Source organism: Heliangelus exortis, chromosome 8 (assembly GCF_036169615.1).
Source record: "Heliangelus exortis chromosome 8, bHelExo1.hap1, whole genome shotgun sequence".
Taxonomy (NCBI): domain Eukaryota; kingdom Metazoa; phylum Chordata; class Aves; order Apodiformes; family Trochilidae; genus Heliangelus; species Heliangelus exortis.
Window position 1 is genome coordinate 5,723,641 of NC_092429.1, and position 27,679 is coordinate 5,751,319.

The following is a 27,679-nucleotide window of genomic DNA, read 5'->3' on the forward strand; positions in this document are numbered from 1 at the left end:
AAATGGAACTTGACACAGCAGGGCTGCAGACAGAAGGCCCCAGTCTGGGGCTGTCCTCACCACCAGCCACATGCTTTGGTAGGACAGTGCTTTAAAGAGCAAATTTCACTAACTCCTGTAAAATGAAAAAGAAGGCATTTCATCTTTTTGGCACTATAGAGAATTAGAAGCCAAGATCAAATTGTAGAAACTACCACTGACCAGGCTAGAAGAGCTGAACTGTATTTAATGTCCTATTACAAAAAATGAGCAACCAGCTTAATTAAAAGGTATTTTTTTTCTGACCTAGCAGTTCCAGCTTCAATGATTACTAACATGCTTACAAGCCCACATCTTGAATGCACTGTTATTGTGAAATCCCTGGATAAAACAACTGAGAACCTCCCTCCCTGCCTCAGGAGGGGACTTCCCTGGAATCAGTGCTGCCCAAGACCTGGCTCACAAGTGCAGATGTGGGCTCTGAGGATCAGAGCCTGGGATCTTGCTGATAGAGGACACTGCAAATCCAGAGCAAGAGGCAGCACACCCCCCACTCACAGCCCCTTGCCTCCCCTTGAAACTGCCTTCAAAGGCAGTGCCCCTGGGTGCAGGCAGCTTTTGAAGTGCTTCATTGAGCAATTAACTCAATCAATTATAATCCTTTCAGAGAGTGATGTCAGAACATTCATAAAATAGGAAAATTATGTCTATTTATATGCATTAGTGGAAACTAACACTGTCTGGAGAATATATGGCTGGATGGCACAGCCTGGAGATGGATTGTTTTCCTTTCAGAGCACTGAGTGCACATGAATGGGTTTTCACTGCTTTCTTTGCTGGTTAGGTCTGTGAATCCATTTGGATTTTCTTCACATGAACTTCCTTTTCCTTATCTCCCCCAAGACTGACTATAAGGGTTGTTGATTATTATTATTAGTTGACAGATATCAACTAATAATGGGAAGGAGACCTCAGGTATTAACTCTCTGTTATCACAACAAACCTCAGTAGTGGCTTTGCCCCTGGAAAGTCCCCTGCGTGCTGCCCAGTTGGAGGCAGCTGTAAGGCAGCCACAGCTTCCTCCATTAGAGGGATATTTCCCAGTTTGTCTTCCAATGGATCCCTCAGAGCAGGTAAATCCATCTCTGGGCTCTACGACAGTTAAGGAAGTGAGCTTGCTCCTACAGGGAGTAAATCTATGGCACAAAAGTCTCTACTGCCACAGAGAAACTTTCAGGGAAGTGTAAATGAAAAAAAAAACCCAAGCTGGGGGACAGTGCCCATGTGTGGCCTGGCTGCCCCATGCTCTCACTGTGTCTGTGTGTGTGTGAGGTGAGATTTTTCAGACCCCACATCTATTGATACAAGGGGAAGATCTGCAGCCTTCCAATCATCTCCCACAAAGCTCACTTTGAACTGCAGCAGAGAGGAAAAGCACTGAGCTCTGCAAGGAGGCACCTGAGAAATTGAACCTGAATGCTTTTGTTTGCAGGTATAATGTTGGGAAGAATGGGGAACAGTGGTGTTCCTTTGGTCAGCTTTTGCCAGTGCTTAAATGAATCTGTCATGAAGATAGTGGCAGTGGCTGTTTGGTAAGTAGCTGTTGTTAGTAAGAAAATCAGTATTTTTTTAAAAAAAGAAAATTTCAACAGAGGAGGATGTACAGAAATGTCATAAACTTATTTCCAGGGAAATAAATGAGGTGAAAAATCCTTAGCTTTGCAGGTCCCTCAGCATTTGGAGGGAGATAAAGAAGCACACATCCTGTCTGTGGTTTGTGCTGTCGTTTTGGCAGAGGCACCCCGGATTTTACTCCCAAAAACCAAAACATGGTATAGCTGGGTGAGTGCTGTATGCACCAAGGGCACTGCCAATCCTTGGGCATACCAAGAAGGAATATAATACATCCAGCCCATGCAAGGAGGGAGCAGGGTGAGATTCTAAAGCTGGTACTTCATCCCTTACAGCACTGCTACTACTGAGGAGTACCCCACATAAAATATTGTTTTAACCAGGTGCTTCAGGCACTCAAGTGTGAGAGAGAGGGGCTGAGTCTGATAAAACCAGGGAACCCACCTGTGCCTCTTCCAGCCAGGATGTTGTCACTGCACTGCTAGTGTTTGGTAAAAGTCAGCTGTCTCCTAATTATGACTGCCTTTCCTTTTAATCAGGTATTTCCCATTTGGAATTGTGTTCTTGATTGCTGGTAAAATCTTAGAAATGGATGACCCTTCAGCCATTGGGAAGAAGCTGGGTTTCTATGCCATTACAGTGGTTTGTGGCCTGGTGGTGCATGGGCTCTTTATCCTGCCAATGATGTATTTCTTTATCACCAAGAAGAACCCCATCGTCTTCATCAGAGGGATTCTACAAGCCTTGCTCATTGCTCTGGCCACATCCTCCAGGTATTTAAGAGTTTCTAGAAGGACAGATGAAACAAAAAGTTTTCTAGATCCTTACTCCAGCTTTCTCTTGGGAACAGCACACCATAGCTGTACATTTGTATCTGAAAAATGGCCTGTGTCAAACTCACTGGTATATTTGTTAAAGATGTGTCTCTCAACTTTTGGAAGTTATGCATGGGAACCATTTGACAGTACTGTTTGCCACATTGTTTTCCCTAAATTTAAAAAATATTGGAGAAAAATTGCTTTTCATAGAGGACTAGAAAGGAAATAGGGTATTTTTCCATAAAAACAAACGCTGTGCCTCTACAAAGTTAATATATATAAGGGACACACAATTTGTCCAAACTTAATTTTTGGTATTAGTGGAGAACCTCCTAGTTCAGTCATATGGAAATATTTTACATTAAGAAAAGGCTGTGGTTGCAAGCTATTGTCCAGGACTGGGAAAGTATTTAGCTGTTCTACTCAAAGAATAATATTTTTTGCATCCTTTTTAGAGAATATATACAATGAGTTTTAACCATAGCTGAACAAAGGTACAGTGAAAATGGGAAACAGCTTGTGAACTGGTTATGAAAATTACTCCCAACATGGATAAACTGCTGCATGAGAAGTGAGTGAAAGGGGCTGGAATTCACTTGCATAGAGTGGAGACAAGAATGACAACTAATAATTTCTAATAATATTTCTGTGTAGCCAATACCATGAAAACCCAGTTCTATGGCAAGTGTGGCTGGAGGTTTCTTACTCTCAAGTAACAGGAGCAGCTATACCTAAGGCTTCCTATGCAGTAATAACAGCCACAGTAGAAATGGAAAATGCCAAGCAAAGAGGTCTCTTTAGCACATCTTACATATTTATTATTTCTACTGTCATTTGTAAAGGAAGAGGGCTAAAGAAAGGAGAAGGTACTGTTCTTTTATATAATTTTTGCTTTGGGATGATTTTTTTAAAAGTTATTGTTCTTTGACAGAAAGACTGGAAATACTGAAATCTTTCCCAGATTTTGAAATTATGACAAGTACTGACAAACACTTACTTTCATCTGCCTTATTTAGACTCCAAGTTAGTAATTAGTACAAGATCAATGATAAATTTGGAACATCTATTAATAAAGAAACATAATGAAAAGTTAAAAGGCTTTATTAACTCCAGAATGTTTCTTATTAACTATGACAAGTGAAGAGTACTTCACAGTTGAACACCGATGCCTTCTTCCATATTATAATAATTCTATAAAATTGAGTTCTGATGACTATTAATCCTTTCAGACAATAGTATTGTACCAGCTTCTTATCCTTCATGCCTCTAATTGTACTTTTCTTCATAATTTCCCAAGTTCCTTGAGGAAGAAGTCACATAATCTCTCCTACAATAGAGTGACCCACTTAGAAATAAATTCCATTTGTAATTGGTGTGATAGTAGAAGGAAAAGGCAGGACTGACTTATAGATAGAAAGTTCTGAGAAGGCAGTCAAACAAATACTGATATAAATAATTTTTTAATAATCTAATAAGATTATTAAATTCTAATCTTATTAAATGTAATAAGATTATGTAATCAGTGCATATGGCTTTGCATAGAACATCATCACTGATAAATAATAATGTGAGGTCTGCAGAAATCTGGAAATCTGCAAATCACCTAGGTAAATAATACATAGAAAAGTAACATGTATAGCTTGAACAGATTAGTTGTCATAAATTTTTTGCTATGATCTTCAAAACTTATTTTTGCTACAAAACATTACTTTGCAATGTGGTAACTACCACCAGTGTGAAAAGGGAAATAATCTATATTTTATGAAGGAACAATAAAAAAGGAAAAATTTAAGTTGCACTAGACCCATGCTAGACTTGGGTAATTAATTTCATATTTACAGGCACAGAGGGGGAGTAGGGTGGGAGCAGGGCTCTCCCACTCTCAGGTAGCTCAGCCTGGTACCCATGACCAGCAGGACTTGATACCAGAGAAGATTTAGTAGCTTTACTACCAGAATGCCAGCAAAGCTAAGGGGAGTCCTGAGGAAAGGCTCTGAACTTACAGATTTGGGGGGCTTGGACCTTTTGGAGGGATTTAGCACTGTTTGCCTCTTCTTACCAGTGTCAACACAGGCCTGACATGGGTTTTGTTGGTTTTCTGCTCAAATAGCAAAGCCTTGTCTAGAGGTAGCTGAACTTTTCACCTTTGTTACACTGAAGGGAATGGATGCTGCACATAACTGAGCTGCTGCCAAAAGAACATGCACAAGCAATTGGGGCTGGACAGGAGAGCTGCTCCTCCTGACAGTCAACACATCTGCATTTGGTTAAACAAGACTTGCCACAGGGGCATTATGTAACACACATAATGTGGGTATTGGATTTTCAGATCATCTTGGAGGAGAACAAAGAGTTGATTTGAAGTGTACTGGTGTGTTTCTTGCAGATGTTTCTGTGTCAGTTGATGTCTACATTTAAAAATATAAAAAACCCCACAGATCAGTGTTCTGATACTCATTCCAGCTAGCCTGCACCTGTGGAATTGTGGAAAGCTTTCATTTCAAGCTAAAACTCAAACTGCAAGATTCAAAAACAAACCATGTACAAACCTCAGGAATGTAACACAAGGGAACCTGAAAACCACTGAGCAGCTGTCCCATGGCAATGATATTACTGAATCTGAACATTATTCTAAGCCATTTCCCTTTAATGAAATTTTCTGCACCCCATTCTGAATCTCTTTCTGTTTCTCCAGAAATCCCAATCACAGCACTAATTTGGTTTGCACAGACATTATGGGAGAGACAGGGAGGTCTCTTATTTCTTTGGTGTCTTGTTTAGGATGCTTGGATCCTTCCAAGCAGCACCAAGTCCCTGCATCAGTCCCCTGGCCAGGTAGCCCATGCAGCCAAGCCCTGGGCCTCAGGATGGGCTGGTTTTGGCAGCAGGCACCAGCAGGGATGTACAGAGCTCCTTTCGCTCCATCAGTACCATGTCTCCAGCAGGTGCTGTCACTGCCCACCTTGCTCTGCCCTGGGGTAGTCAGGCTGCAGAGCTGTGGATTTCTGACTCCCTGCTTTCCTCCCCTCAGCCCTCAGCTTATCACCTCTGACTGGACTGAGAAAGCAGTATTTGGCCTACAGGGAAAAGTCCTCTGGATTTTAGCTTTTCTTGTTCTAATGGCCTGAGGGAATTTTATGTTTCTAGGTCATCTTTCCATATCATTAATGGATTAAAGCAGCACCTTCTCAATGGTCCATTCTATCAAAAGAAGCAATTTTCATCTCCTCTGCAGACCAACACGAGTTTTTCAATGGTTTTGCTGCTTATGAAACACTCTGAACTTGGCTGTTGCACAGAGCAAATTAAAGGCAGATTTAGCAAAAGGGAGATGAGATCAGTTTGTTAATTTTTTGGAGCAAATATCAAAATGCATTTGAATGATAAGATAAACAGAGCAGGCCGAACAGCTGTTCTTCCACAGTGCCTCCTGCCTTTGTGGCTCTCACTAGCAAGAGCTTGGCCTGATCCAGCATTAGCTTATACTCAGTGTCTGCAGCTGCAGCATTTTATCCCAAAATTGATATATAACTCTAAAAATGAATTTTTAGTTCTTAGAGTTAGTTCTGGGAGATACCCCTCCTTTTAGTTGAAAGCTTTAGGAAAGTTTTTTTAAGCCTTAACAGATTAAGGTCTGTGCTTTAGAGTATATTTTCCTCCAAAGAAATGCAGCGTCAAGCTTTCATGTTATTGCTCCACTGTTTAACACTACATAAAACAGCTTTCAGAAAACAGGTTTCCTCTGGTTTGCATTTGACAATATTTGTACAATACTTCCTCTGAGGGATTTCTGTCTCTTCTCTTCAGAAAGAGGGAGAATAACATTTTTAATTATGGGTGAGGAAAATTTGCTCTAACTCTAGTATTTATACATATGACTGTCTTTATCCCCCCTCAAGGGAAGGAATGAGTTACACTACAAGTGAGTTAGATGTGCAGCCCAAGGGATGAGAAGCAGTAGACAGCTGGTTAGTGTAAAATTCACCCTGCCTGGAGAAGGTTTGCTACGATTCGATGGATTTCCCAGAAATAAAAGTAATTCAATGTGTGCTTCTCTCTGCTGTTCTGCAGCTCAGCCACACTGCCTATCACTTTCAAGTGCTTGCTGGAGAACAACCATGTGGACAGGAGGATTGCCAGGTTTGTGCTGCCCGTGGGAGCCACCATCAACATGGATGGGACAGCACTCTACGAGGCAGTGGCTGCCATCTTCATTGCACAAGTAAACAACTACGAGCTGGATTTTGGACAGATTATTACTATAAGGTATGAACCTCACATTCCACATGCTGGGATTTGTTTGTCTTGTTGAGCCAAGCACTCTGACAATTCTTGTGTGGAGGAATGTTTGGAGCAAAACTCATCTTTGCTATTACCAAAGGATGCATTCCTCCTAGGATGGTTTTCTTTAAATAATGCAGAGATCAGGGACTGTACAGAGAGAAACTGTACTGGTACTGTCCAACAGAAATATGTGGCCACCAGGAATTGCATTTCTGTTTGAGGATAAGCATCTAATTCTTACTTTTAGGCAACCCATTGATCATTTTCTAGCATTGCTACTATTGGTGTTTATAACACTCTTAAACATCAGAATTATTTTCAACTTTAACTCTGGTTCTCTTTACCTGAGAAAAAAAAGGGTAAAAAAACCAAACAAAAACACATGCTAGAAGTCTTGTATCAGATACAGGGAAGAGTGTGTGTTACAGAGCTCCTTTTCAAACCTTGGAGGATTTAGGGGAACAGGGAAGGAGGACAGAGGCTGCTATCAGGACAAGTTTTCATCAGGATGTCATATTAATCAGATATTTTTAAAATGTCTTCTCTGCTGTTTGTTAAAACTTCATAAACAACCAAGCTGTGGATGGGCAGATTGTGCTAGAGCTACATACCCCATCCTTGAAAGGTCTGTAATGGATCCAGAACTCTAGAAGATCCAGCTGACCAGTTACTGCCAGAATAACTCCAGTGGCTGCCAAAGAATGCCTCAGGGAGTGAAACCTGCAGCTTCCAGCAGGGAACAAATGATTAGAAAAACATTCCTCATAGTCAGAGCCTTGTGCAACATATTTGAGATCTGCTTACCTACCCACCCAGTGACCTCATCATGGCCCTGTTTACACTCCTGGGCCTTGCCCATCTTCTGCTGGACTTCAAAACCTTCATGACAAGAGGAGGAGAGTCCTGAAACTAACCACAGATGACAGCTGAGGTTTGCTAATGGGTTTCTGGCAAGATCTTGTTAGATGAGAACCAGAAGAAAGAAATTGTGCCCATGTGAACTCTTGCTTTGAGCTGTCTCTCTCTCTGAAAATTATTGGAATAATCCTGTGCTGAAATTTAATCTTTTTGATTACTTTTGGATTGGGGGATATTTTTAGAACATGGACCTAAAATATGGCAGAGAGCATGGTCAGTTCTTACATACACTGGGAAGTAGACAATAGTGATGTAAAAAACTGAGGAGGAATGGATAGTGGTTCAGTTCTAACTTTCTTTTAGCAGGACACTATTTTATCTATTTTCTCTGCTCATATTAAGTGCTTGTACATAAGAAGCAGAGAGCAGTAAAGACAAGAGAAGGGAAATACAAGTGAAGTTTGGAAAAATACCATAAAGGAAAGGAAAGGAAATAAAAAGACTGACAAAAAAGGGGTAAATAGGAAATCACAGTGGATTCAGTACTTTGAATGTGTGAGGCCAAATTCCAACTGTATTCTGTGGAGCAAACCTGCCCCAGATCTTGCTACTTTATGATCTGGTATTTTCAAATTCAGATATTCCTGAGTGCCAGGATATTTTTGCTAGGGGTAGGAAATATTAGAAAAATAATTAGTCTCCTTTGCTCATAGTTTGTAAAATCCAGACTGACAGTTTATGCAAACTGACAGATTATGCAAACCTAGATGTAGCAGAAAAGAGATTAAAGGTCCTATTCCCATCCATTTAGCATATTATAGGAAGAAACATCTACATCAAGGTAACATTTCAAGGGAATAGCAGAGGAGCTTGCCCGTACACTCTTAGTTAAGAATTCCCTTTTTTGCTCCCAATTAAGTCATGAGACTTTCTAGCCTTAAATTTACTGAGAGACAGAAGCAGCCCTAATTAGCCAGCCAGATGATAGCACTAACTGGAGAGCCTTTTAATGGTCATTACATTTATCTCTTATTTAACTAGTGAGCACCTGTCCCTTCCTTACAATACTATCAGGATGCTATACAAGCTAACACTTGAGAAATGTGGTTTTAAATCTTTCTCATTTCCCATCACACCCACAGGCAACTGTGTTTTTTTATTGCAGAAGAGGGCTCTAGTTAGAAACACTGATGCTGCTCTACTGGTACACTGTACAGCTGTGGAGCAGGACACTGGATATCTCTGTGTCTCAGTTCTGACAGGGGTGAATATGATTACCCTCATTTTCCATCACAAGAGGTCGATGAGACTTCACTCCTTGCCAAAAGCTCTGAAACTCTGGATTGATGAATGCAGTGGATTATCAGTGTACATGCTTCAAGACATCCTTTTGCAGTTATCAACATCAGCTTTTTGTTTTTCTGCTGGATGGCCTAGCTCTTGGAAGTGGCCAGATGGGTGGAAATTAATATATCCGGTCAATTCTGATCCTTGAAAAGGAATGAAAAGTCTCCCCTAAAAATAGCATTAAGAAAGAAATGTTAAGCCTGCCAGGTCCACTCTTGCCCTGGTCTCTGCTTCTCTGGATGAAAAATTGGTGTTAAGGTCAAGAAAAATACTTTCCAGTAACTGAAGAGGTGCACTTACATCCGTGCTTGCTTCATGTTTAGATCCAAGCATGCAAAGCCACGTGCTATGCAAGGACTTCACCCTTGGCCCAGCCTTTTTACCCTTGGCCTAGCCTCCTTCTGATGGATTGACATTAAAATCCACAGCCAGAGGGTTTGCCTGGAACAGGAACTGGTACTGATGATTTAGAAATGGCTGTTGGGAGCTCTGCTGCCAAGGGTGAAGCAGCAGTGGGGACTGCTGGCAGATTTCTGCACACAGGGGTGTGTGGTGCCATGAACAAGGAGAAGCTGAGAGCTCAGAGAAGCCCCCAGGCTGGCTGGCCACAAACCCCTGCACTTGTGTTATTGAGGTGACACTGAAGTGACCCCCCCCCTCAAAGGTAGAGGGCGAGAACTGAGCACTGGGCAAACACTTGGGCACGTTCTTGCTCTCTGCCCTGACTTCTGTCCACAAAATTCTGCCACTTCTGTGCAGTGGGCTGTGTAAGAAGGATTTGGGTTTAGGAAAACTCCCATAGAAACATGCTGTGGTTTCTTGCAGGGTGTTCCACCACTGGTGAAGCTTCTTTCTTTCTTTCTTTGTTAAAGTATCACAGCAACAGCTGCCAGTATAGGTGCTGCAGGTATCCCTCAAGCTGGCCTGGTGACCATGGTCATTGTCCTGACCTCAGTTGGGCTCCCGACAGATGACATCACCCTGATCATTGCTGTTGACTGGGCACTGTAAGTAACACCAAGATTTTGAGGTTTCCAGTGTGGCAGTGGTGCTGAAAAGGCAGATGATATCCAGTGGTATGGTAATACAAGTATACATTCACTTACATTTGAAGTAACTGTTTGAAACGGAGCCAATGTGTCCTCAGAAGAAATTTGTTGCCAAAGTGGGCATTATGCTGAAAAAAGGACTTAGATGTATGAGAGAGAAACTAGATGAGATTTGGACAATATGATGTACATGAAAAGGCTGAAGAAGAGGAGTTTGTTTAGCCTAAAACCAGAGCAGGCTGAAAGAGGGCACCACAGTGGTTTTCCAAACGGCCAAGATTGTCCTGAAGAGGACAAGAATTGATTGTTCTTCATGTTCATGGGGAGGGAGAAGGAAAACCAGAATAACTACCTTAAATCGGGTCACAGGAAAACCTGAGAATAATTTTTATCTAGAAGGGCAGTAAAGCAATAGAAGTGGCTGCACCTAGCCAGGTTAGAGCTCACTTTCATGAGAGTTTGTAAAGTCAGGCCAGACAAATATCCATCAGGTGCAACTCTGAGACCTTGCCTTGGGTAAAGGGCTGACATTCCTAGGAAATGTGTTTTGCCTGCACTCTGCTTATCAGCCCCCTGACACTTCTGGCAGTGCTAGAGCAGGGAGGTGCTGCCACCCCACTGCCACCCATCCCACAAGAGCACAGAAAGGGTTGTGCTGTGCAGAGCTACCCAGACTGTGACCAGATCCATCAGATACATAACCTGAAGGTTGTACTTGCAAGGCACTGCATTAGGACTGATTCAGTTTTCTGTTCATCACAGACCCTGATGTGGTTCTGCCCTTTCTGATTTCAGTGCTAATTAAGCAGAAGCAATTTGTAGCCCCCTGCATGTTTTGCAAGTGCAGCCATTCCCTAGAGAGGTTACTTTGCTCCATTCACTAAGCACTGAGGACTGAACAGAAGAGGCAAAAATTTAACACACAGAATAAGAGATTCCTGTCACCTGTTAAAAAAACACCTCAACAATTCATAAGGAAGGGTTCATTTGAGGTCTTAACTTTTATGTAGATATCCATAAATCAACCGAACAATTTTTAATACTCTAATAAGATAAATGGTAAAATATTGGTCCCTCGCTCATTAGAATTACAATTAGCTAAATAATTAATTCATGGAGTCATAAGGAAACAATCCAAGTTAATTTTTACCTCATCTACATAAATAGATCTCCATTAATTCAGTGGAGTTCCATTACATCAGGGTTCTGGGTCAAAATATGTTACAAGTCCATTCTATTCTAGTTCTTATTTTATTCAGCTTTAAGCCACTGATTTTTTTCTACAAAGAACTGTGAGAATAAATAGTTTACTTCCCTCTTCAGTGTAACAGACTATTATATTACAATAAGAGTCAGGAGTGTTGTGTTGTATGTACATTTTAAGACATACTTTATTTAAGGAATATTCTTCTGCAAAGAATAAATAGGATCTGCTGTGGGTACCAAAACTTGGGCAGGGCAGTTCAGTTTTTAATAAAGCAGCCTTTTGATGCTAGTCACTCAAGTTCAGTAGTTAATGAAGCACAACAAAATGGAAGTATTTTAAGCTGCAATACAAAAGCCTTCTCCTGCTATATTGCTCAGTTTTCACCCAGCTCTTGCAAGATCAACATTTCATTGTTTTTCCAGTAAGTCTTCCTGCATATATAAGAATTATGTTTCTCTTTGTCTTACAATTTTTTTCAAAACAACAGAAATAAACCTTATTCAGCCTATAGTTCCAGATGGTATTAATAAGTGAGCAAGGAGCAGACCCAATTCTCTATCTTTTGTTTTATACAAAAAATATATTTCTGTATTTCTGCACTTGGTGATTTCAGGAGCCTGCAGATGCAAAGTGTCAACATGGTTGACATGATGAATATTTTCAATTTTAGTTTTAGAGGTAGTGGAGTATGAAGAATGCTTAAAGAAGGCTGGTTAGATGGTCTCACAAGACTGAAATACCCATTAAAATGCACTGCAGGCATTACAACTCATTTAGGTAACCATAACATGTATGTGAACTTCATACCTTCAGTTAGTGCCCAGAGACATAAAGAAGAAAATAAAAATGTTCCTCATTTACTGTATTAAACACAAGGTAAAATTTTTCCATCTTTACTTTACGTCTTTAATAATGTAATCTAAAGATAAAATACAAATGCAACACCCAGCCCTGGTGTTTGCACTGAAAGAAATGCTGCTAGCAGCATTTGGCCTCTTAGTGGAAAAATACAAGTGATGTGCAGTGTGGTTCCCTTCCTGCATAGTGCAGACTACTCCATACACACAGAAATATGCAATAGAACTGATCAAATGATACAGCAGGCAATACAATTTCTTAAGGGTTTCAGTATGGTGCACTGTTTCCTCTGAACAATCCTGTCCTTGGAAGGGATGCTAATTAGAGCCAAAAAAGTGAGTGCAAATACTTGAGTTCTGCTCATATAGCTGCTTCTTTACCACAGCTGACTCTTTGCACAATCCAAAATTAACAGCTGGGAATATCTTTCCAGGAATCAAAATTTGATGATCAACCAAGGGAATAAAAAAAAAAGTCCATGTGTAATGGGAATCAATATCAGCATGCACTGTCACTGTACTTCTCCTGCTTAACACAGTCTTGGAGGAATTTTTCTCAAGGCAAAACCCCAAATCAGAACAGCAGGAATTAGAAAAATGGATTCAGCAAACAAGCAGAGTACTGGGTCGTGGAGTCACCAAGCACACCAAGGTGAAGATTGTGGAATCTTCCTGCTGAAGTTGTGTGCACTTGCATGTACAGTTTGGGTAACCACACACACGAGTGACCTTTCCTGCAGGAACTTCCATGGTAATCAGGCAGGCAACTGGACAAACATTTGCATGCACATGTACATGCCTAAAATATCTGACCAAAAAATCAGCACACAGTTTCAGTCCTTTTCTATATTAAGACACAGGATCAGAACACTGGGCAGTGTTTGTATTGGACTGCCACTGACTTTCATAAGCCAAACATCTGGAGATTTCTGAACCTCCATTTTATAACCCACATTAATAAATTAAGTTAACAATATAACACAGTTTTCAGATGTGTATGTTTTTCTTGGAAAATATGTGATATATTTCAGACTTAAAAGCTATACCATCTATTTGAAACCTCATTCTAGCTAACTGATCCTAAGCTGTTTCAAGTGTAACACTTGCCTATGACAACCACTTACTTTTGTGTATTTACAGTCTGCACTTCAATAAATTTATGTTTTAGACAGTGGGTAGAAGGTGTAAACAAGGAAAACATAAGCCCATAAATGAAAAAAATGAAAAATAATGAAACTGTATATATACAAAGTACCATCAAGCATAAAAATTTAAGTTGGAAAAGATGGTAACTGAAAATGAGGAATCTCTACAAGCCACCAGTAGGCACAGAAAAGATAACTTTTTTTTCAGAAATGAACATGATTTAAATATATTCAGTGCCTGTTTAGTTTGTGTGTGTGGTTATGCGGCTCTCTTCTGAATAATTTTAATTGTATTCTGCACAGTCTACCAATACAAGAATCTTCTTAACCAGCACTTTGATTGCTGAGACTGGGACCTTGATAACTAATACTAGGTACTGGATTTACTGCCTGCCCTCTTCTTCTGCTGAATTAAGATATTTGCAGCACCAGCCTCCAGATCAGGCCATAATACTGGACCTTAATGTAAAAACTTGGACATAAAAATGTAAAAGCTCTGACATAAATGCAGTCTTAATCTGCTGTGTTTAAACTCTTCAGTGCTGAACCAGCTTGCATAGCTGCTCCAGTTAGCTCAGTTACAAACTGAAGTGTGTGGCAGCACAGGACTCTGAAAAGGCTGAAAACCCCACTGAGCAGCTCAGTCACTGGTGGCTCTCCTGTGTCACACTCCTTACTACCATGCCTAAACTTGTTAGCTGATAAAAAAAAAAAAAATTAAAAAACAGCCAAACTGGCCTTCAGCTGCAGTGATGAAGGCACAGGCCAACAACTTATCATTGCTATTTCATTTTCCAGAGACAGGTTTAGGACAATGATCAATGTCCTGGGAGATGCACTGGCTGCTGGGATCATGGCACACATCTGCCGGAAGGAGTTCATCAAGGATGGTGATGAGGTAACAACACCATGAGCCAGGGGGTGTTGGCCATGTGCCCTATTACAGCAAAGAACCTTAGAGCCCTGGGCCTCCCAGTTGTTTCATCCAGCTTATAGAAGGTGTTTTAGGGAGGGGACAGAATTGGGCAATGTGCTGCTTGTCCAGATGGGGTGGAGAGGTCATTTTCCATGAGGTCATGCAAAAAGCCCCTGAGTCTGGCACACGGGCTGGGAGCAGGAGGAGCAGCACTGTCCTGCAAATGCCTGAGTTGCTGGAACTCTGCAGCACTCCCTACCCAAGCCCTGACTGGACAGTAAATTGTCCTTCTAAAAATATCACCAGCCACAAAGCAGGGTGACAAATGTCCTTGAGTGTTGGGTATAGGAAAAGGTAAAGAGGGAAAGGTGTCTGGGAGGGGGTACATGCATAGTCATTAAACTCACAACAAAAGCAACAACCCTGGGTGTTTCAGGCCTCTGTGTTAGTATAATCTGAAGCCACCATTGCAATAATTTCCTTTCTGGACTAGCACAAGATTATTGCTCCATTCTTGACCTCATTCTCAGGCACCTTAATGCCTCTAACATTTAATACAAGTCCCTCCTTACATCTTTGTTTCCCCTTTTCTATAACTTACTCCACACACCACACCTAACTCTATCTTTTGCTCCTGCTTCCCTCCACTCATATTTTTTTTCTTTCCTCCTTGCCATTCATCATCCAGTCTTTCCCTTCACCTTCTCGTGCTCTTTCTTTAAATCCATGACAGAAGAGATTCCTAATTCCACAAACCCATCATGCTTGGGGGTGCTAATCCCCAACCATTTCAGCTCATGGCAAATTCTCACTGCCTTTCTTCCACAAATACAGAAGAGTTTAAGCAGGAAAGTTTCTTCATCAGGACTGATTTTCACAGGACATGTTTAATTTCTGGGCAGCGTTTGTAATACTGTACAAAGAAAAGAGTACTTATATCAAAGTCTTATTTCTGTTATTATTTCTCCCACTTTACAGGCAGTATTTCTGGTAAATCCCATTCCCATGCCTTCCTGCAACATGCATTTAAAATTCTTTCAAGTTTTATGCAGAAAGACAGGCTTTTTCCTCAGAGGTACTTAGGACCCTCAGTAATTACTGATGACAGGATTAGGCCTGAATATATGAGCTAGACATGTAGCTAGCTACAGAAAAACTAAACATATAACTTAATTGTAAGGTATGTAATCCTTTATGAATCCAGAAGTGTAGTTGGAGTTCCTGCATAACACAGGCCTCCTGCCATGTCATTGCTGAATTTAGAACTCACTCAGAGCTCAAGAAGAAATATTTCAAGAATATAAAATCCTTCCTAAGGGATTATTTAGTCATTGGTGATGAGATTTTTCTTTGCATCATGGTCTATAATTGTATTAAAATATACCATTAATCTGTCATAAATATTGGCTGCATAATCTGTGGAGTTAGTAATATATACCCAAAGGCCAAATTTTCTCAGCTGCAAGCCCACCTCTTTTCTCTGCCAGTATTTACGTCTTATTTTCCCCATCAGAACTTCTGGTTTGATTTAAAGGGCACTTCAATATTTAATTTAGCAATCTGTCAATAAAATCCTCTTTATTTCTTTTGAAACAGTGCAAACTGAAAAGGTAAGTGGTAGTTTAGTGGGTTAGAAGAAAGGCACAAAAACAATGTGGCAGCAAAAAAATGCTTATTGGTTTATGTAGTTGCACTCTAGAGCAATGACTGTGCACAGCTCAGTCACTGAGAGTTCATATCTTTTAAACTTAGCCCTGCAGTTCTAGTCTTTCTTTGCCCTACTTGTATCACTTTACTGATGCAAGCAGTTATTACTGTGGGTATAAGTTAAACTAGAGTTGTGACAGAATTTGCATTTTTGCATACTCAGAGATATCTTCACTTTATCCAGGAGGTGCAAAGGTTCTTTAGTGTATTTGAGAAACAGGTCCTGGAAGTCTCTGGAGGTCCCAGATAATCCTGGTGAATGTAAAGCAGACCACAGGCTCTACAAGTAAAAATTCCTTTCCTGTTGTATATAGCAAAGAGTGGCAGTATTCCAAATCCTAATGCTTTTCACATAGGTGCCATTGATCTGTGAAACTAAGCCTATTAACGTTCATCAGATTGTGGCTTACCAGAGAAATGGCTGTGTGAAGACCATGAATGAAGCTCGTGGACCAGAAACAGTGAAAGGGCTTCAGCACCACATACCTGTACAAGTGGAGCAAGAAGAAGGTCCAGTGGAGAATCACACAAAGAAATCCAACAGTAAAGACCACTGCACTATTGAAATAAATGAACTAGAAACAAATGTGTAACTGCTGCACTCAGTGGTATCTCGTACCCCAGTGACCTGATACCCAATCTCTACCTCACAGCTGGAAGAGGGACTCTTTGCCTTGAACAGGAAAATGTGGAATTATGGCCACCCTGCTTGTACTGGAGCTAGGAGACCAGCTGTGAACATCAGGAAAGGCACAGAGCTTGCAAGAGACATGGGCTTCTTTAGGTGGAAGATTTTACTACTGAAAAATTTACTAATGGGTGACTACTGTTTTATTCTGCACTCGTCTGACTCCAATGTAGACTTTCACACTACTTTGGCTTCTTTTTTTTTAAGTTTTTTTTTTATTTGACCCTTTTTTTGATTTTCTAACCAAAGCCTTTTTTTTTTTTTTTTTGAATCTCAGTAAGTACAAACACTGTATTCTTATAGGGTTTTTTGCTATGTGAAAATGTTTCACTAAAACTGCTAAAGGTATTCAATCTGTCTAATATCTGTTAAATATAGCATTTGTGCTTAGTTGTAGAACAGCAGTAAGAAAGTCACATTTATTTCCTGATCTTAAGGGGTTACATACACTGCTAAAAAATGCTTCAAGCACAGGTGAAGCAAAACATGCATTTTTGAAAGAAAGCACAGTAAGGTAATTCTGATGGGCAGCCTTCAGAGACAGGCACTCAAGTGTGACACCTAACATGAAGAATTCCTGGGTCACTGCAGAGCACAGTTTACCTTTCAAGTGCCAGATTTATTAACCTTTTTTTAACCTAACTCTTCAGTAGAGTCAGTACCATGCACACGCAGGGGCAGAGGCTATGTGAGCTCTAATCCATAAGCACTGGTGCTAATGTGTCCTCTCCTGTAATCTCTAGGTTGTTCCACTGTAAATATCTATAAACCCAAAGCTCAAGCTTGTGAACCATATGCTTCATCTTAAGGGCAGACTGAACACAACCTGGAACCCAATGATACTGAGTAATCTCGAGGTTTTGTGAGTTTGCTGTGGAAACTGACTTGTTATTTCTCGTAATTCAGTGACTGAACTACATCAACAGTTACTCCCTTTCCACTGTCTGCTGAATCTTTCAGTTACAATAAAACCCACTGAGTTTGTTTCCAATACTTGTGATTGATAGAGAACATTTTTAATAAACCTGCCATTTCAAAACCAGGCTGTCTGTCTACTTCTGTTAGGGTCTTCTTATTTCTCTGCCAAAATGGAGTATGGAAGTGAGGAGACCTTTTGAAAAGCTGGGATTTGATCCAGAGATGACACAGTAGTTCATACCAATACACATGACACATTCTATTTATCTACTTGTGGTGTATCAGTTTTGGGTAACATGTGCCTGGTAATATGCTCCTGTCATCTGTAGAGAAAGAATAAACCAGTCAAAAAGGAGAATTTCTGCCAGAAATTGCTGCTGCTTCACCAGAAGAGTTTCATGCACATGATTAATGGTTTTCCTGGGGTATGCATATTTACCTCTTCTTTGAGTGCTCCTGTTCAGACTGTTTCTTTTGTCACAGAGTAACCAGTTGCCTCAGAGGGCTGTACTATAGGTAGGTTAAATATCAAATGGTAAAGCCAGAAAGAAAAAACATTTATCTTATTGGCCTATAATTTCTCAGAAATAAAGTATTAATTTGAGAATACATCTTGTTGGTAACTATTTTCCCAATTTGGTCCTAGAGTGAAAACAGCAAACACAGAACACAACTAATAGGGAAGAACTGGAACAACTCAGGACAATGCACTCCTGAACAAGTCCTGTGCTGGACCTGCTCAGCAGTGTGCCATTAAAATGAGAGATCTGGGAGGGCTGAGGCTGATCTGTGCCTCTCTGAGCAGACAGAAGCATTAGCTTGACAAATGCAGCATCTGATACTTCCACCTCAGCTGCACTGGCAGCTCCAGGAGGTCCCCTTCATCCCTCCCCAGCTGTCCATTCCTCTCCTCTCTGCCTCCCCTCCTCTCCCAGCTGCACAGACCCAATTATTCATGAGGCCAGACATAGAATGAGATGAGAAGTATTTTTAATTCAAACCAGCACACATATGGTTTTAGCACAGTCCTAACAAACAGTTGTGTCAATGGAAGTGAAGGGGTGACACAGGGACAAGAAAGAGCAGCAAGGGATGGCACAGTGTAAGTGCAAGTGGAGAGGGCAGCATCTCTGTGTGGTGAATTTGCCAGCAAAGAAAACATCACAAAGTATCAACTTCACACAGTCACTTACAGCTATGTGAAGGGATAGTAAAATCCTACCAGTCATTTATCACTTTACAATCACTTTACATAGACAGAACTTATGAAGAAAGAGGACAAATAGATCCAAGATTTGGAGTGAGTTCCTCTAGACAAGGTGGTCTTGGATGAGTCTACCCACACACCATGCCAAGGTGTCCTGGTCTGCCTTACCACCATCACCTGCTTCTCCAGCCACCTACAGCCCTGGGCTAACTACAAAGTATGAATCCTCTTGCCTGCTTGCCTGAGACAGCTCACTTAGAACCACAGACACTTAGTCTGACACTTCTCAGCTTAGTCTTCTCTCAAGAGGTCTAAGCCAATGCCAGTGCTAAGAAGCTGCAACTTCTGCAAGGAGAACTTCAGATGAGATAAAGCATCAAAGACCAGAAGGAGCAGACAGTTGAACTACACAACTCCTACACAGTAAAAAAAAACTATAATTTTGCCCTTTACACTCTGTTTGGTAAGCAGGGAATGTGGAAATCTCATGTGTGAAGGAATATTTTTATGGAATCAACAGGCTGTTTTAAATTGGCCTTCTGCATTCACACCCTATTCACAGACTATGCAGCTTTGCTTTGCTGATTTTTTTTTTTTTTTTTTTTTTTTGGACTATATTATTCAGATCTTTAAAATTTTGATTTATACCAATATGTACTATACATTCACCATTAAAATTCCACCATTCATAATTCATCATTATCTGTGTGAGTCACTGCATCTTGGACCTTGGAACTACTGTTTGGCACTTGATGTGTTGCTTTTCCAAACACTTTTTGGGGCAAGTTTATTTTCTCCTGCTGTTATCAGGGGCTTTACACCACAGTGGCAGCTGCAGTGTGGGAAGGAGGAACACAGTGGTCCAGTTGCTCACTTGACTTTTATCATTTGTGATATCAAACACTGCTAATGAGAGTTCTGGTAAATACACATTGCTTAATGCAGTGTGACCTTGACTGGAGCAACTGACTGCTACTACAGTTATTCTATGCTACAGAACACAAACCACCACTGTTTACTGTGGAGAAGTTCAAATGATTTTTAAGGTAAGCTTTCCTCCATCTTAGCTGTCTTCTGTGTCACATGGTGTTTGTTGTCAAGCATGGTGCAATTAAACAGGCAGTAGGTTCCATATCACCTCTGCATGTATGGATCTGTTCACGTTTTCAAGCTATGATCAGACATTCTTCCAAGAAAAATTAGGAAGCTGTTGATTATCAGGTTAGAGTGCAAGCTTTGTGCTGGTAAATATGTTTCTTCCACTTTCAGAGCATAAAAACAAAGATGTGACCTTTATGGCCTCAAAAATTTTATATTGAAAGAAACAACCAATCAACCAATCTATCAATAATTGCAACAGTTTGCATGGAATACTTTCAAGTGTATGTGGAAAGAACATATTTCTTAACTGGCAACATTCAACCTTATTTTGAAGTTGCCTCCCTGTGCTAAAAAGAAAGGGAACTTGGCCAATTAAAGTAGACTCAAGATACTCTAGGGGAAAGTGTTGAGGAAGGAGAGATCATAAAGACATGTGGTGCACTGTATACAGCTAGGGAATAATTTGGGAAGTAACCCAAATTAACACATAATTATCAGAGACAGCCATTTCATGCTGCTTAATTTGCAACTGCATTGTTATAGATGTACTAATAAGAGGAAAGATGCTACTGCAGATTGTTGTGGCATAAAACATCTTTAAAGACTTCTTAAAACAGGTTCTTGAGGATTTTGCCACTGTCAAGGAAGTCTTGAAGTGCTGAATTGCTTTAATAAATCCCTGTGCAAGAATTAGAACTGGGAGAAAGAGACCAAACCAGAGCATTTACGCATCTCACTGCTCCCAAGAGCTTTTTGCTGCCAGCCCAAATAGAGAAGTTTATGGTACTAATACCACCACTCATATTCTCAGCTAGGCTTAATTGATGACATTTATATTACTTAATTTCAGCTAAGCTTAATTGTGTCATGTGTTATATATCCCAACATAAAATAAGATTATCTAAATAATTAGCTAGAATACTACATTGTAGACACCCTCCATGCTATCCTGGCAATTCTAAAGCACTTAGAAAATACAGTGTCTCTGTAGCATCATCGTTTGATGAGCTCTCTCTTTCAATTCTACAACAAATATTCCTTTTAGTCCTTTTTCAACAACAGAGAACAGATTTTTAATACTTTCAAAGCAGACCGAAAGCCTCATCTTTGAGCCAGATGGATTGTCTTGGAAATTACCTCAGCTCTTTCTGTACTTTCCATAAAAAATGAGGTAACTACTAACAGAAGGTGGTTGATGTGTCCAAGCAAAATTTGTAACCTGAGAACTGAATCTGGAAAAAACTCAGGCTGCCTTTGATCTTGCCTGATGCTAACTAAGTACTCCTGGGTCTGGGACTCTGCTGAGTGTCCAGGTGAGTTCCTACATCCAAGCAATTTGCTTGCATTACAGGCACAGTGGCAATGAGGAGTTTCTCCTCCAGGCACTGAGCTGGCTGAGATCACAGCCCTCCAGCTGAGGACTAAATCCAGTGAGAGGAGAAAGCAATGTAGGTTTTTCCACTGGGATGCTACTGCTGCCTACCTTGCAGTGGGGGAGCACATCTTTTTGCAGTCCTAATGGATAGAAAATATCTGGCTGTACCACAGCTGAAAAGGAGGCCACAGAACAGGCAAAGGGAAAGCACCCATTTACTAACAGCTGAGCCACACATGAAATACACAGATTTCTCACTTTAGCCTGATCTCACATACCACTAAGAAGGCAACATATGTTCAAAATTCCATTTCCAACTACCTTGGACCATACTGATTGGTACATCTGGAATTTATAACAGTTTGTCCTATAAAACCCAAAATGGATGAGACCAAAATAATAGGAAGGCTGGTCACTGCTTACATTCAGTTCATTACTCACTACCTGGGATCTCACCATCAAGTGACCACAAGAATGCAGGGTTTGCTTCCTATCTAAAAAGAGAGAGAGAAAAAAAAAAAAGTAGTTTTCTAATTCAACAGTGTGTTGCATGGTAAGGATAAATCAGCTGAAGACAGTTACATAACACATTAAAGGGCACTCATATGATTACCTCAGATCAGCCACTTCTGTCTATCTGGAAGCCCAGGATCACTATCTACAATATTCATAGAAATTGCCAGGCTCTTGGTTTAAGTGACAAAACCTTAGATTCCATAGTTTATAAAGTAGCAACAGTTGCATCCCCGTAGCCTAGAAGATGATATATGGGGATGGATTTGGCACAGCTGAGTCATTTGGCAGCCTGGTGTCACAGGATATTTCAGATATTTTGCAGGCTGTCAACGGAAAATCTTAGCAGGTTGTTACTGAGAGAGTGGTAGTTTGGGGAAAGAATAAAGAAGGCTTCAGGGAGACAAGATGGTGAGTACTGCAAGGTGAAGCACAGTGTTTAGTCACTTCTGCAACAGAATTAAACCTTCTTTCCTTGCTAGCTCCAAGATGAGAGGGTACAAACAGCCAGAGATGTAGGGACAGACCAAACCAACCCTCTCCTTTCAAAGCGTCTGCCACTAAAAACAAAGCAGACAGGTCTGCAGGCATTCCCAAACATCTGTGAAAACTACTGGAAAAGACTGTAGTTAATGGAACAACCAGTTTCCTCATACTTGTGATACAAAGAAAACTTATTTGTACTCCCACAAAGACTTTCAGTGGTAGGGCAGGCTGTCCTTCTCTCCAAACTCACATAGGAGCCTTCAGTCTAGCACAAGAACCAACAAATATTGTTGCTTCAAGTGTTTGCAGTTAAGACATTAGAAAACTCTGGCCTTCCCATGCCCAGGGAATTACAGATGTGCTCAGGGTAGGTCACATTTCTGCCTCTCAGGTTCCATCAGTGGAGTTTTTCTTCCGTAAAGTACAGTTCTGTGTCTGTTACTTTAAAAGAAGTTATCTTTCATCAAAAAGAAGTATCTGCATTTTATTTAGGAATTAAATGTATGCTTGTGTCTGCACACAATGCTAGCTGGAAGCCAGGATTTGACCCACCACATGAAGTTAATTGTTGCTTTTGAATTTTCCTAATAAGGCTATAATATCTCTAACTTTTTTATTTTTCCACCAAAGAAGGGTATTTTAATAAGATGGAAAAAAGCAGGGGAAGCAAAAGAAAAGTGTTTTATGTTCACAGATATCTCATGTGACATCTGCTACAAATATTGTATGGGCTAGATGGGCAAAATCAAAAGAAAAACAAGACTGACTTTGAGATGTTTCATTACAATTTCATTGCTTCTAGTGGTTTTATTGGGTTTTACCACTAGGCTATTAAAAACATGTGGAAATTATACAGAACTAAGTAAAACTGGGCATTTTCGACCCTAATCTTCCATCTTCTTTTCCATTTAAACACTTTAAATGGTTCTTTTATATTTAATGAGTTTACCTACTTTACAGAGAGAGGAGGAAAAATCAAAGTGAGTTTTCCAATGCCAAATCTTTTAAGCTGTGGATGGTGAGGGTGTCCTGTGGTGTATCAACTCTACTGCCTTCAGCACATCAGGAAAGTGCTTTGGGTTTTGTCCTACTGCTCCATTTGAGTTAGAGAGACCCCATCACAAAGAATCACAGAACTGTCATGGATGTAAAAGACCTCTAAGATCACCACATCCAAAAGAAGAGGAGACATCTAGACTGCTATCTAAGTAATCAAAGTTAATTTCAATCCTGTAGAAAGTATATACCCTAAGTAAGATTTTTAGTCCTAACTTCATTGGTGACTGTCAACAAGCATGCAATTATATCCTAAGTAACTAAAGCATGGGACTCATTCATTTCTTTTCTGCAACTGTAGCTGAGAATATTACAAATTAATCGGAATTTTTATCAGGATCAACCTTCTCAACAGTATCATAATCATATGCTAAAAACAGATTCTGGAACTACCATGGGGAAAACTTGAGATAGGCTGCACAACTGTGCATTAAAACAGCCTTTGCCTGATTCAAAACCATTTAAAGGACTTTATTGATGGGCTGTTTAACGTCCTTGGATACTACTGAAGAATTTTTATGGAAACATTTTGCATACTGGATTATTAGAACACATTTATTGTCCACTGCCTCCACATGTATCTCTCAGCTGGCTGACTTTACAATAGGAGTATGAATCAGAGCTCCAGGGTACACCCGTACTTTCCTCACTAAAGGAAATGTAGTTCTTTAGGGAGTTTACTCACTGTTCTTATATTAGCAACATAAGAAGGCAATGACAATGATTTCCACAAATTAATCCCATCAGAGAATGATCTCCTTGAAAAAACAAGGCTAAATTCCTACTATATAAAACTTGATGTATAAGTTTTTAGAACACTTATCCTCAAACCCAGGGAGAAAGACTCACCAATGTCACAGGATAGAGTGAAATCAATTAACAGGATATTGGACTACAGCATAGGAGTTTTCCAAGAGACTTCTTCCATTCAAATACATTAGTTGTAAAATATGCCTTTATTCTTGTACTTTTTTGTAAGCAAAATTTGTAAAAAGATTCATGGACTCAGTCAACATGGGGACAAACAGCATTGTAAACTAAACTTCCATTCAGCATCAGGAACCACTGTGAAAAGAAAAGAATTGTGAAGCTTCCAAGCCTCTCTCTTTCCCCTGTCTCCATGTACCATTGAGGAGCAGAAGAAACAGCAGCTGGGTCTCAGGAAGGACACTACTCAATCTTATTCCCTTTGTTAATACAGGTCCATAGTTTCACTCCTGCATGTACCTAACTTCTGCTACTCCAGATTCTCAGCCTTTTCAGGAAAAAGTCCCCTCTATCCCTCCTGCTAAGCAGCAGCAGAAGAGGGGGTTTGCACCACATATGACTTAAAATCCAGCCTGCCAGCCTGACTCCTTAGCACCTGCAGGAGTTGGAGGATCCTTTCTCCAACAGCCCTTCCAATGGACAATCCTGGAGTATTTATGGGGGACAGCTAATGTAAATAACCTCCAAGTCCCCAGAGGTCATAAGATACAGGAGATCTTGACCCCAGCTTGGCTGGCTGACCCAGAACCAGCTGAGAGGATGACAACTCTTAAGGAAGGAAGCTCTGCAGAGATGCTGTGCCCTGACAGAGCTCTGTGGTGGCAGTGTGTCAGGAACTGCCCCTGTTCCCTCAGAGGAAAACTTTGCAGCCTTCCTCCTGCTACACCACTCCCCTATTCATATTTGGTCAAAAGTTTTCCTTCGGAAGTTTTTTTTTTAACTTCTTTACTCACTTCTCCTTAGAAGAGTACCTCCTTACCACCTGTAGCACTTTTTTTTGTCATTTAACATAACACTTAAACCCCAACCACCAGAAAATGGCGGGGTGAGGCCCTCAAGGCAGGGCGGGAACCCCCTCACCCCACCACAGAAATGCTTCACCCTGCAGCTCCCCCCCAGTCCCTCGTCCTCCCAGGCAGCATGGCTGATGGTGCCTTCCACAACTCACCCCTCCTGCCAGATGAGCCTGGGGACTGCTGATCATTCCCTGGTGACTCCCGTTGTTCTTCACAGAGGGCCTTGCCAGGCGCCATCTTGGCGGAGGGAAGGCCTGGACCTTGTGCCACCTCCCTCCCCACAGAGGAACGGCCACAGCTGGGGGCTGGGCTGGCCTCTCGTCTCCTCACAGCAAGCAGGACGGCACCAGCTCCTTTGTGGGGTCTTTTTGGGGCAGGAGGAGCCGTGCACTGCTGTGAATGTGCGTGGCAGAGGGAAATGAGGCCGCCCAGATCCCCAGCGCCTCAGCATAGGCCCCACGTGGGGAGGGAAAAGGGGCCTGAACTCCCTTGTGGGGAGATAAAGTCTTTGGGAGAAGACACAATTCTATGATTCTCTGAATTATCCTTGGCCTTTTTTTCCCAGAAACCCCCAAATAACAAAGCTCTGGGGTTACCTGGAGGGGAGCCGTGCAGGCAGCAGCAAGGGGAAGGTGGACAAGATGGGAGCTGGGCGTGGGATACGCATCAGCTGCCCCCATCCTTGGGAGGGCAGGGACATGGGGAAAGGAGCCCAAAGGAACAGGGATGAGGGGGAGAACATCTGCAGGGAGGTTTGTCCACACTGCAGGTGGCAGCCGGGCTACATGCCCACCCTCTGACAGGAAAGCTCATTAGCCAGGGGCTATTTCTGGCACCTGTTGAGGGCTTCATGGCCCACGTGCTGCATTTGTGCTCCTGTTGCTGTGATAAAGCACATCCAGTGTCAGAAAAAATGCATTTTTCTCCTGTATTGTGCAGTATCCTCCACCTTTAAAAGAAAAACCAGCAAGTATACTTGCAGGTCAGTCTGCATACAGACCACACATGAATACCAAGCATGTGCAAACACATACTTTCTTAGGAATAATGTTGCCAACTGAGTGTTTTAAACTTCAGGCTTTCATTATCCATGCATCTGCCTTAAAAAACCCTTTCTATTAGTCTCTTTCCCAAAGCTGAGTAATTCATAGGAACAAGCTACATGAAAATAATTCATGTTGTCTCTTTCTGGCACAATATCGTGGACCAAGTAGACAACTTCCCAACTCTCATTGTCACTAAGAGAAGAAATAAAGTTAGACTCTATTCCTGGGTCCTGTTCCATTTCTTGGAACTTGGAAGTCCAAGTTCTGATTGGACCTCGGGGTTACAAGTGCCAGCCACAGCCAAGAAAAATACGTGGGCTTTGTCTAGCAGATCTCTGACTCTTTCTCATCATCACTCATGAAGCTTCAATTCCTTTGAAAGAAACAAACTATCATTTTGATTTGGAAGTGATACGTCCAATGTGTGGGTGCTGATGATACCAGATAAGCAAGGAACCAAGCTGGTGTTTCTACCTCATCAATCTCTTACACGGCAATCAAAGTAATTCCTCTTGGGGGTGGAGGTGTTTTTTTTTTTACACTGGGAAATATTGTCCCCCTTATATGAAAGACTCATTTTGAAAATTATTTGCAATTATTTTGGAACTAACTCAGAGAAGGGTTTCCTGAATCTACTGGTCTACAGGATATTCCTCTGGAACTCCAGATAAATCTCTTTTGGCAAAGTTGATTTAAAAAGTTTAGCAGTATATGTATCTTTTTATCTTTCTTTCATCTTCTGTAATTTTGGGGTCTGATTCTACAAGTTGCTAAAATGTACCCTCACCCCAGCATTCACCACATCCAACTCTAAAGGGATTTGAGGGAATACTGGGGCATCTGATTTCTCATAAAAAGACAGTGTAAGGGACCAAAGTGCAAAGATAATTGAAGAGTTCTCCATAAGCCTGTAAAAAACTGCAGATTCTCAGCTTGTTAAGGAGTATAATAAATTGGTCTGTTTCACCAAAGACTGACAAAGCTGCCAGTGGGGTTTGTGGGAGATAGGTAATTGATTTGAGCTATGGTCTGTAAACATTTTACATAGAATTCCATCTCAAAGGCCAGTTGGAAGGCTATTTTATTGCTCAGCTGTATAGCTGATGTTAAAAAAATGTGGGGGGGTTGCAAGTTTTAGGGCCAAACTTTTATGCTTTTCAGGAAGCAATCTTCCCTTCCATGATTCATGATTGTGTTGAATTGTCTGAGATAGGAAATGTCAGCCTGAAATTACTGTCATGTGTTATGGGAACCCAAAGGGAGAACTGTGAACTAGATTTTCTCCAGAAGAAAAAACAGCTGGTATAAAATTAAGCCAACTGTATTTCTAAGTAAATCCTTGAATGCAGTATGCAAAATAATACATGTTCAATTAGAAAGCCTCAAACAAAAGAGCATTTCCTCAAGCAGATTAGCTACTGTCAGGTGAAGAACAGAATAATCAAATAGGCAGCTTGCTATCCAGGTACCTCTGTAGGTCTTCTTTTCCTTGGTTCCTTTATTTTCCACGTTTCCAACACGAGGTGAAAATACACAGCACCATAAAACGTGATGCTTTAAGAAAGTGTGAGAGCATGCACTAGACTTGAACTAAATGAAGACATTTCTCTTAATTGTTTTCTCCTAAGACACCCTGCACTCACCTACCTCTTCTGCTTCTTTAGTTTCACTTCTGACTCCTAATGTGAATGATAAAAAATACATTA

The 27,679-nt window shown here is 40.9% G+C and overlaps 2 protein-coding genes across 3 annotated transcripts in view; one reads left to right on the plus strand and one right to left on the minus strand.

The window, feature by feature from the left end:
- SLC1A7 (solute carrier family 1 member 7) overlaps nt 1–17,529 on the plus strand; it is a 47,267-nt gene extending 29,738 nt beyond the window's left edge. The window contains exons 6-11 of one of the 2 annotated variants that reach the window (XM_071750102.1): nt 1,472–1,571; nt 2,151–2,384; nt 6,501–6,695; nt 9,791–9,925; nt 13,975–14,074; nt 16,156–17,529. In XM_071750102.1, coding sequence (XP_071606203.1) covers nt 1,472–1,571; nt 2,151–2,384; nt 6,501–6,695; nt 9,791–9,925; nt 13,975–14,074; nt 16,156–16,392 — 1,001 coding nt within the window. In that variant the 3' untranslated portion in view covers nt 16,393–17,529. The remainder of the gene's footprint in view (nt 1–1,471; nt 1,572–2,150; nt 2,385–6,500; nt 6,696–9,790; nt 9,926–13,974; nt 14,075–16,155) is intronic. The other variant, XM_071750103.1, reaches the window with a different exon arrangement.
- SCP2 (sterol carrier protein 2) overlaps nt 1–27,679 on the minus strand; it is a 104,263-nt gene that overhangs the window by 30,807 nt on the left and 45,777 nt on the right. The window lies entirely within an intron of this gene.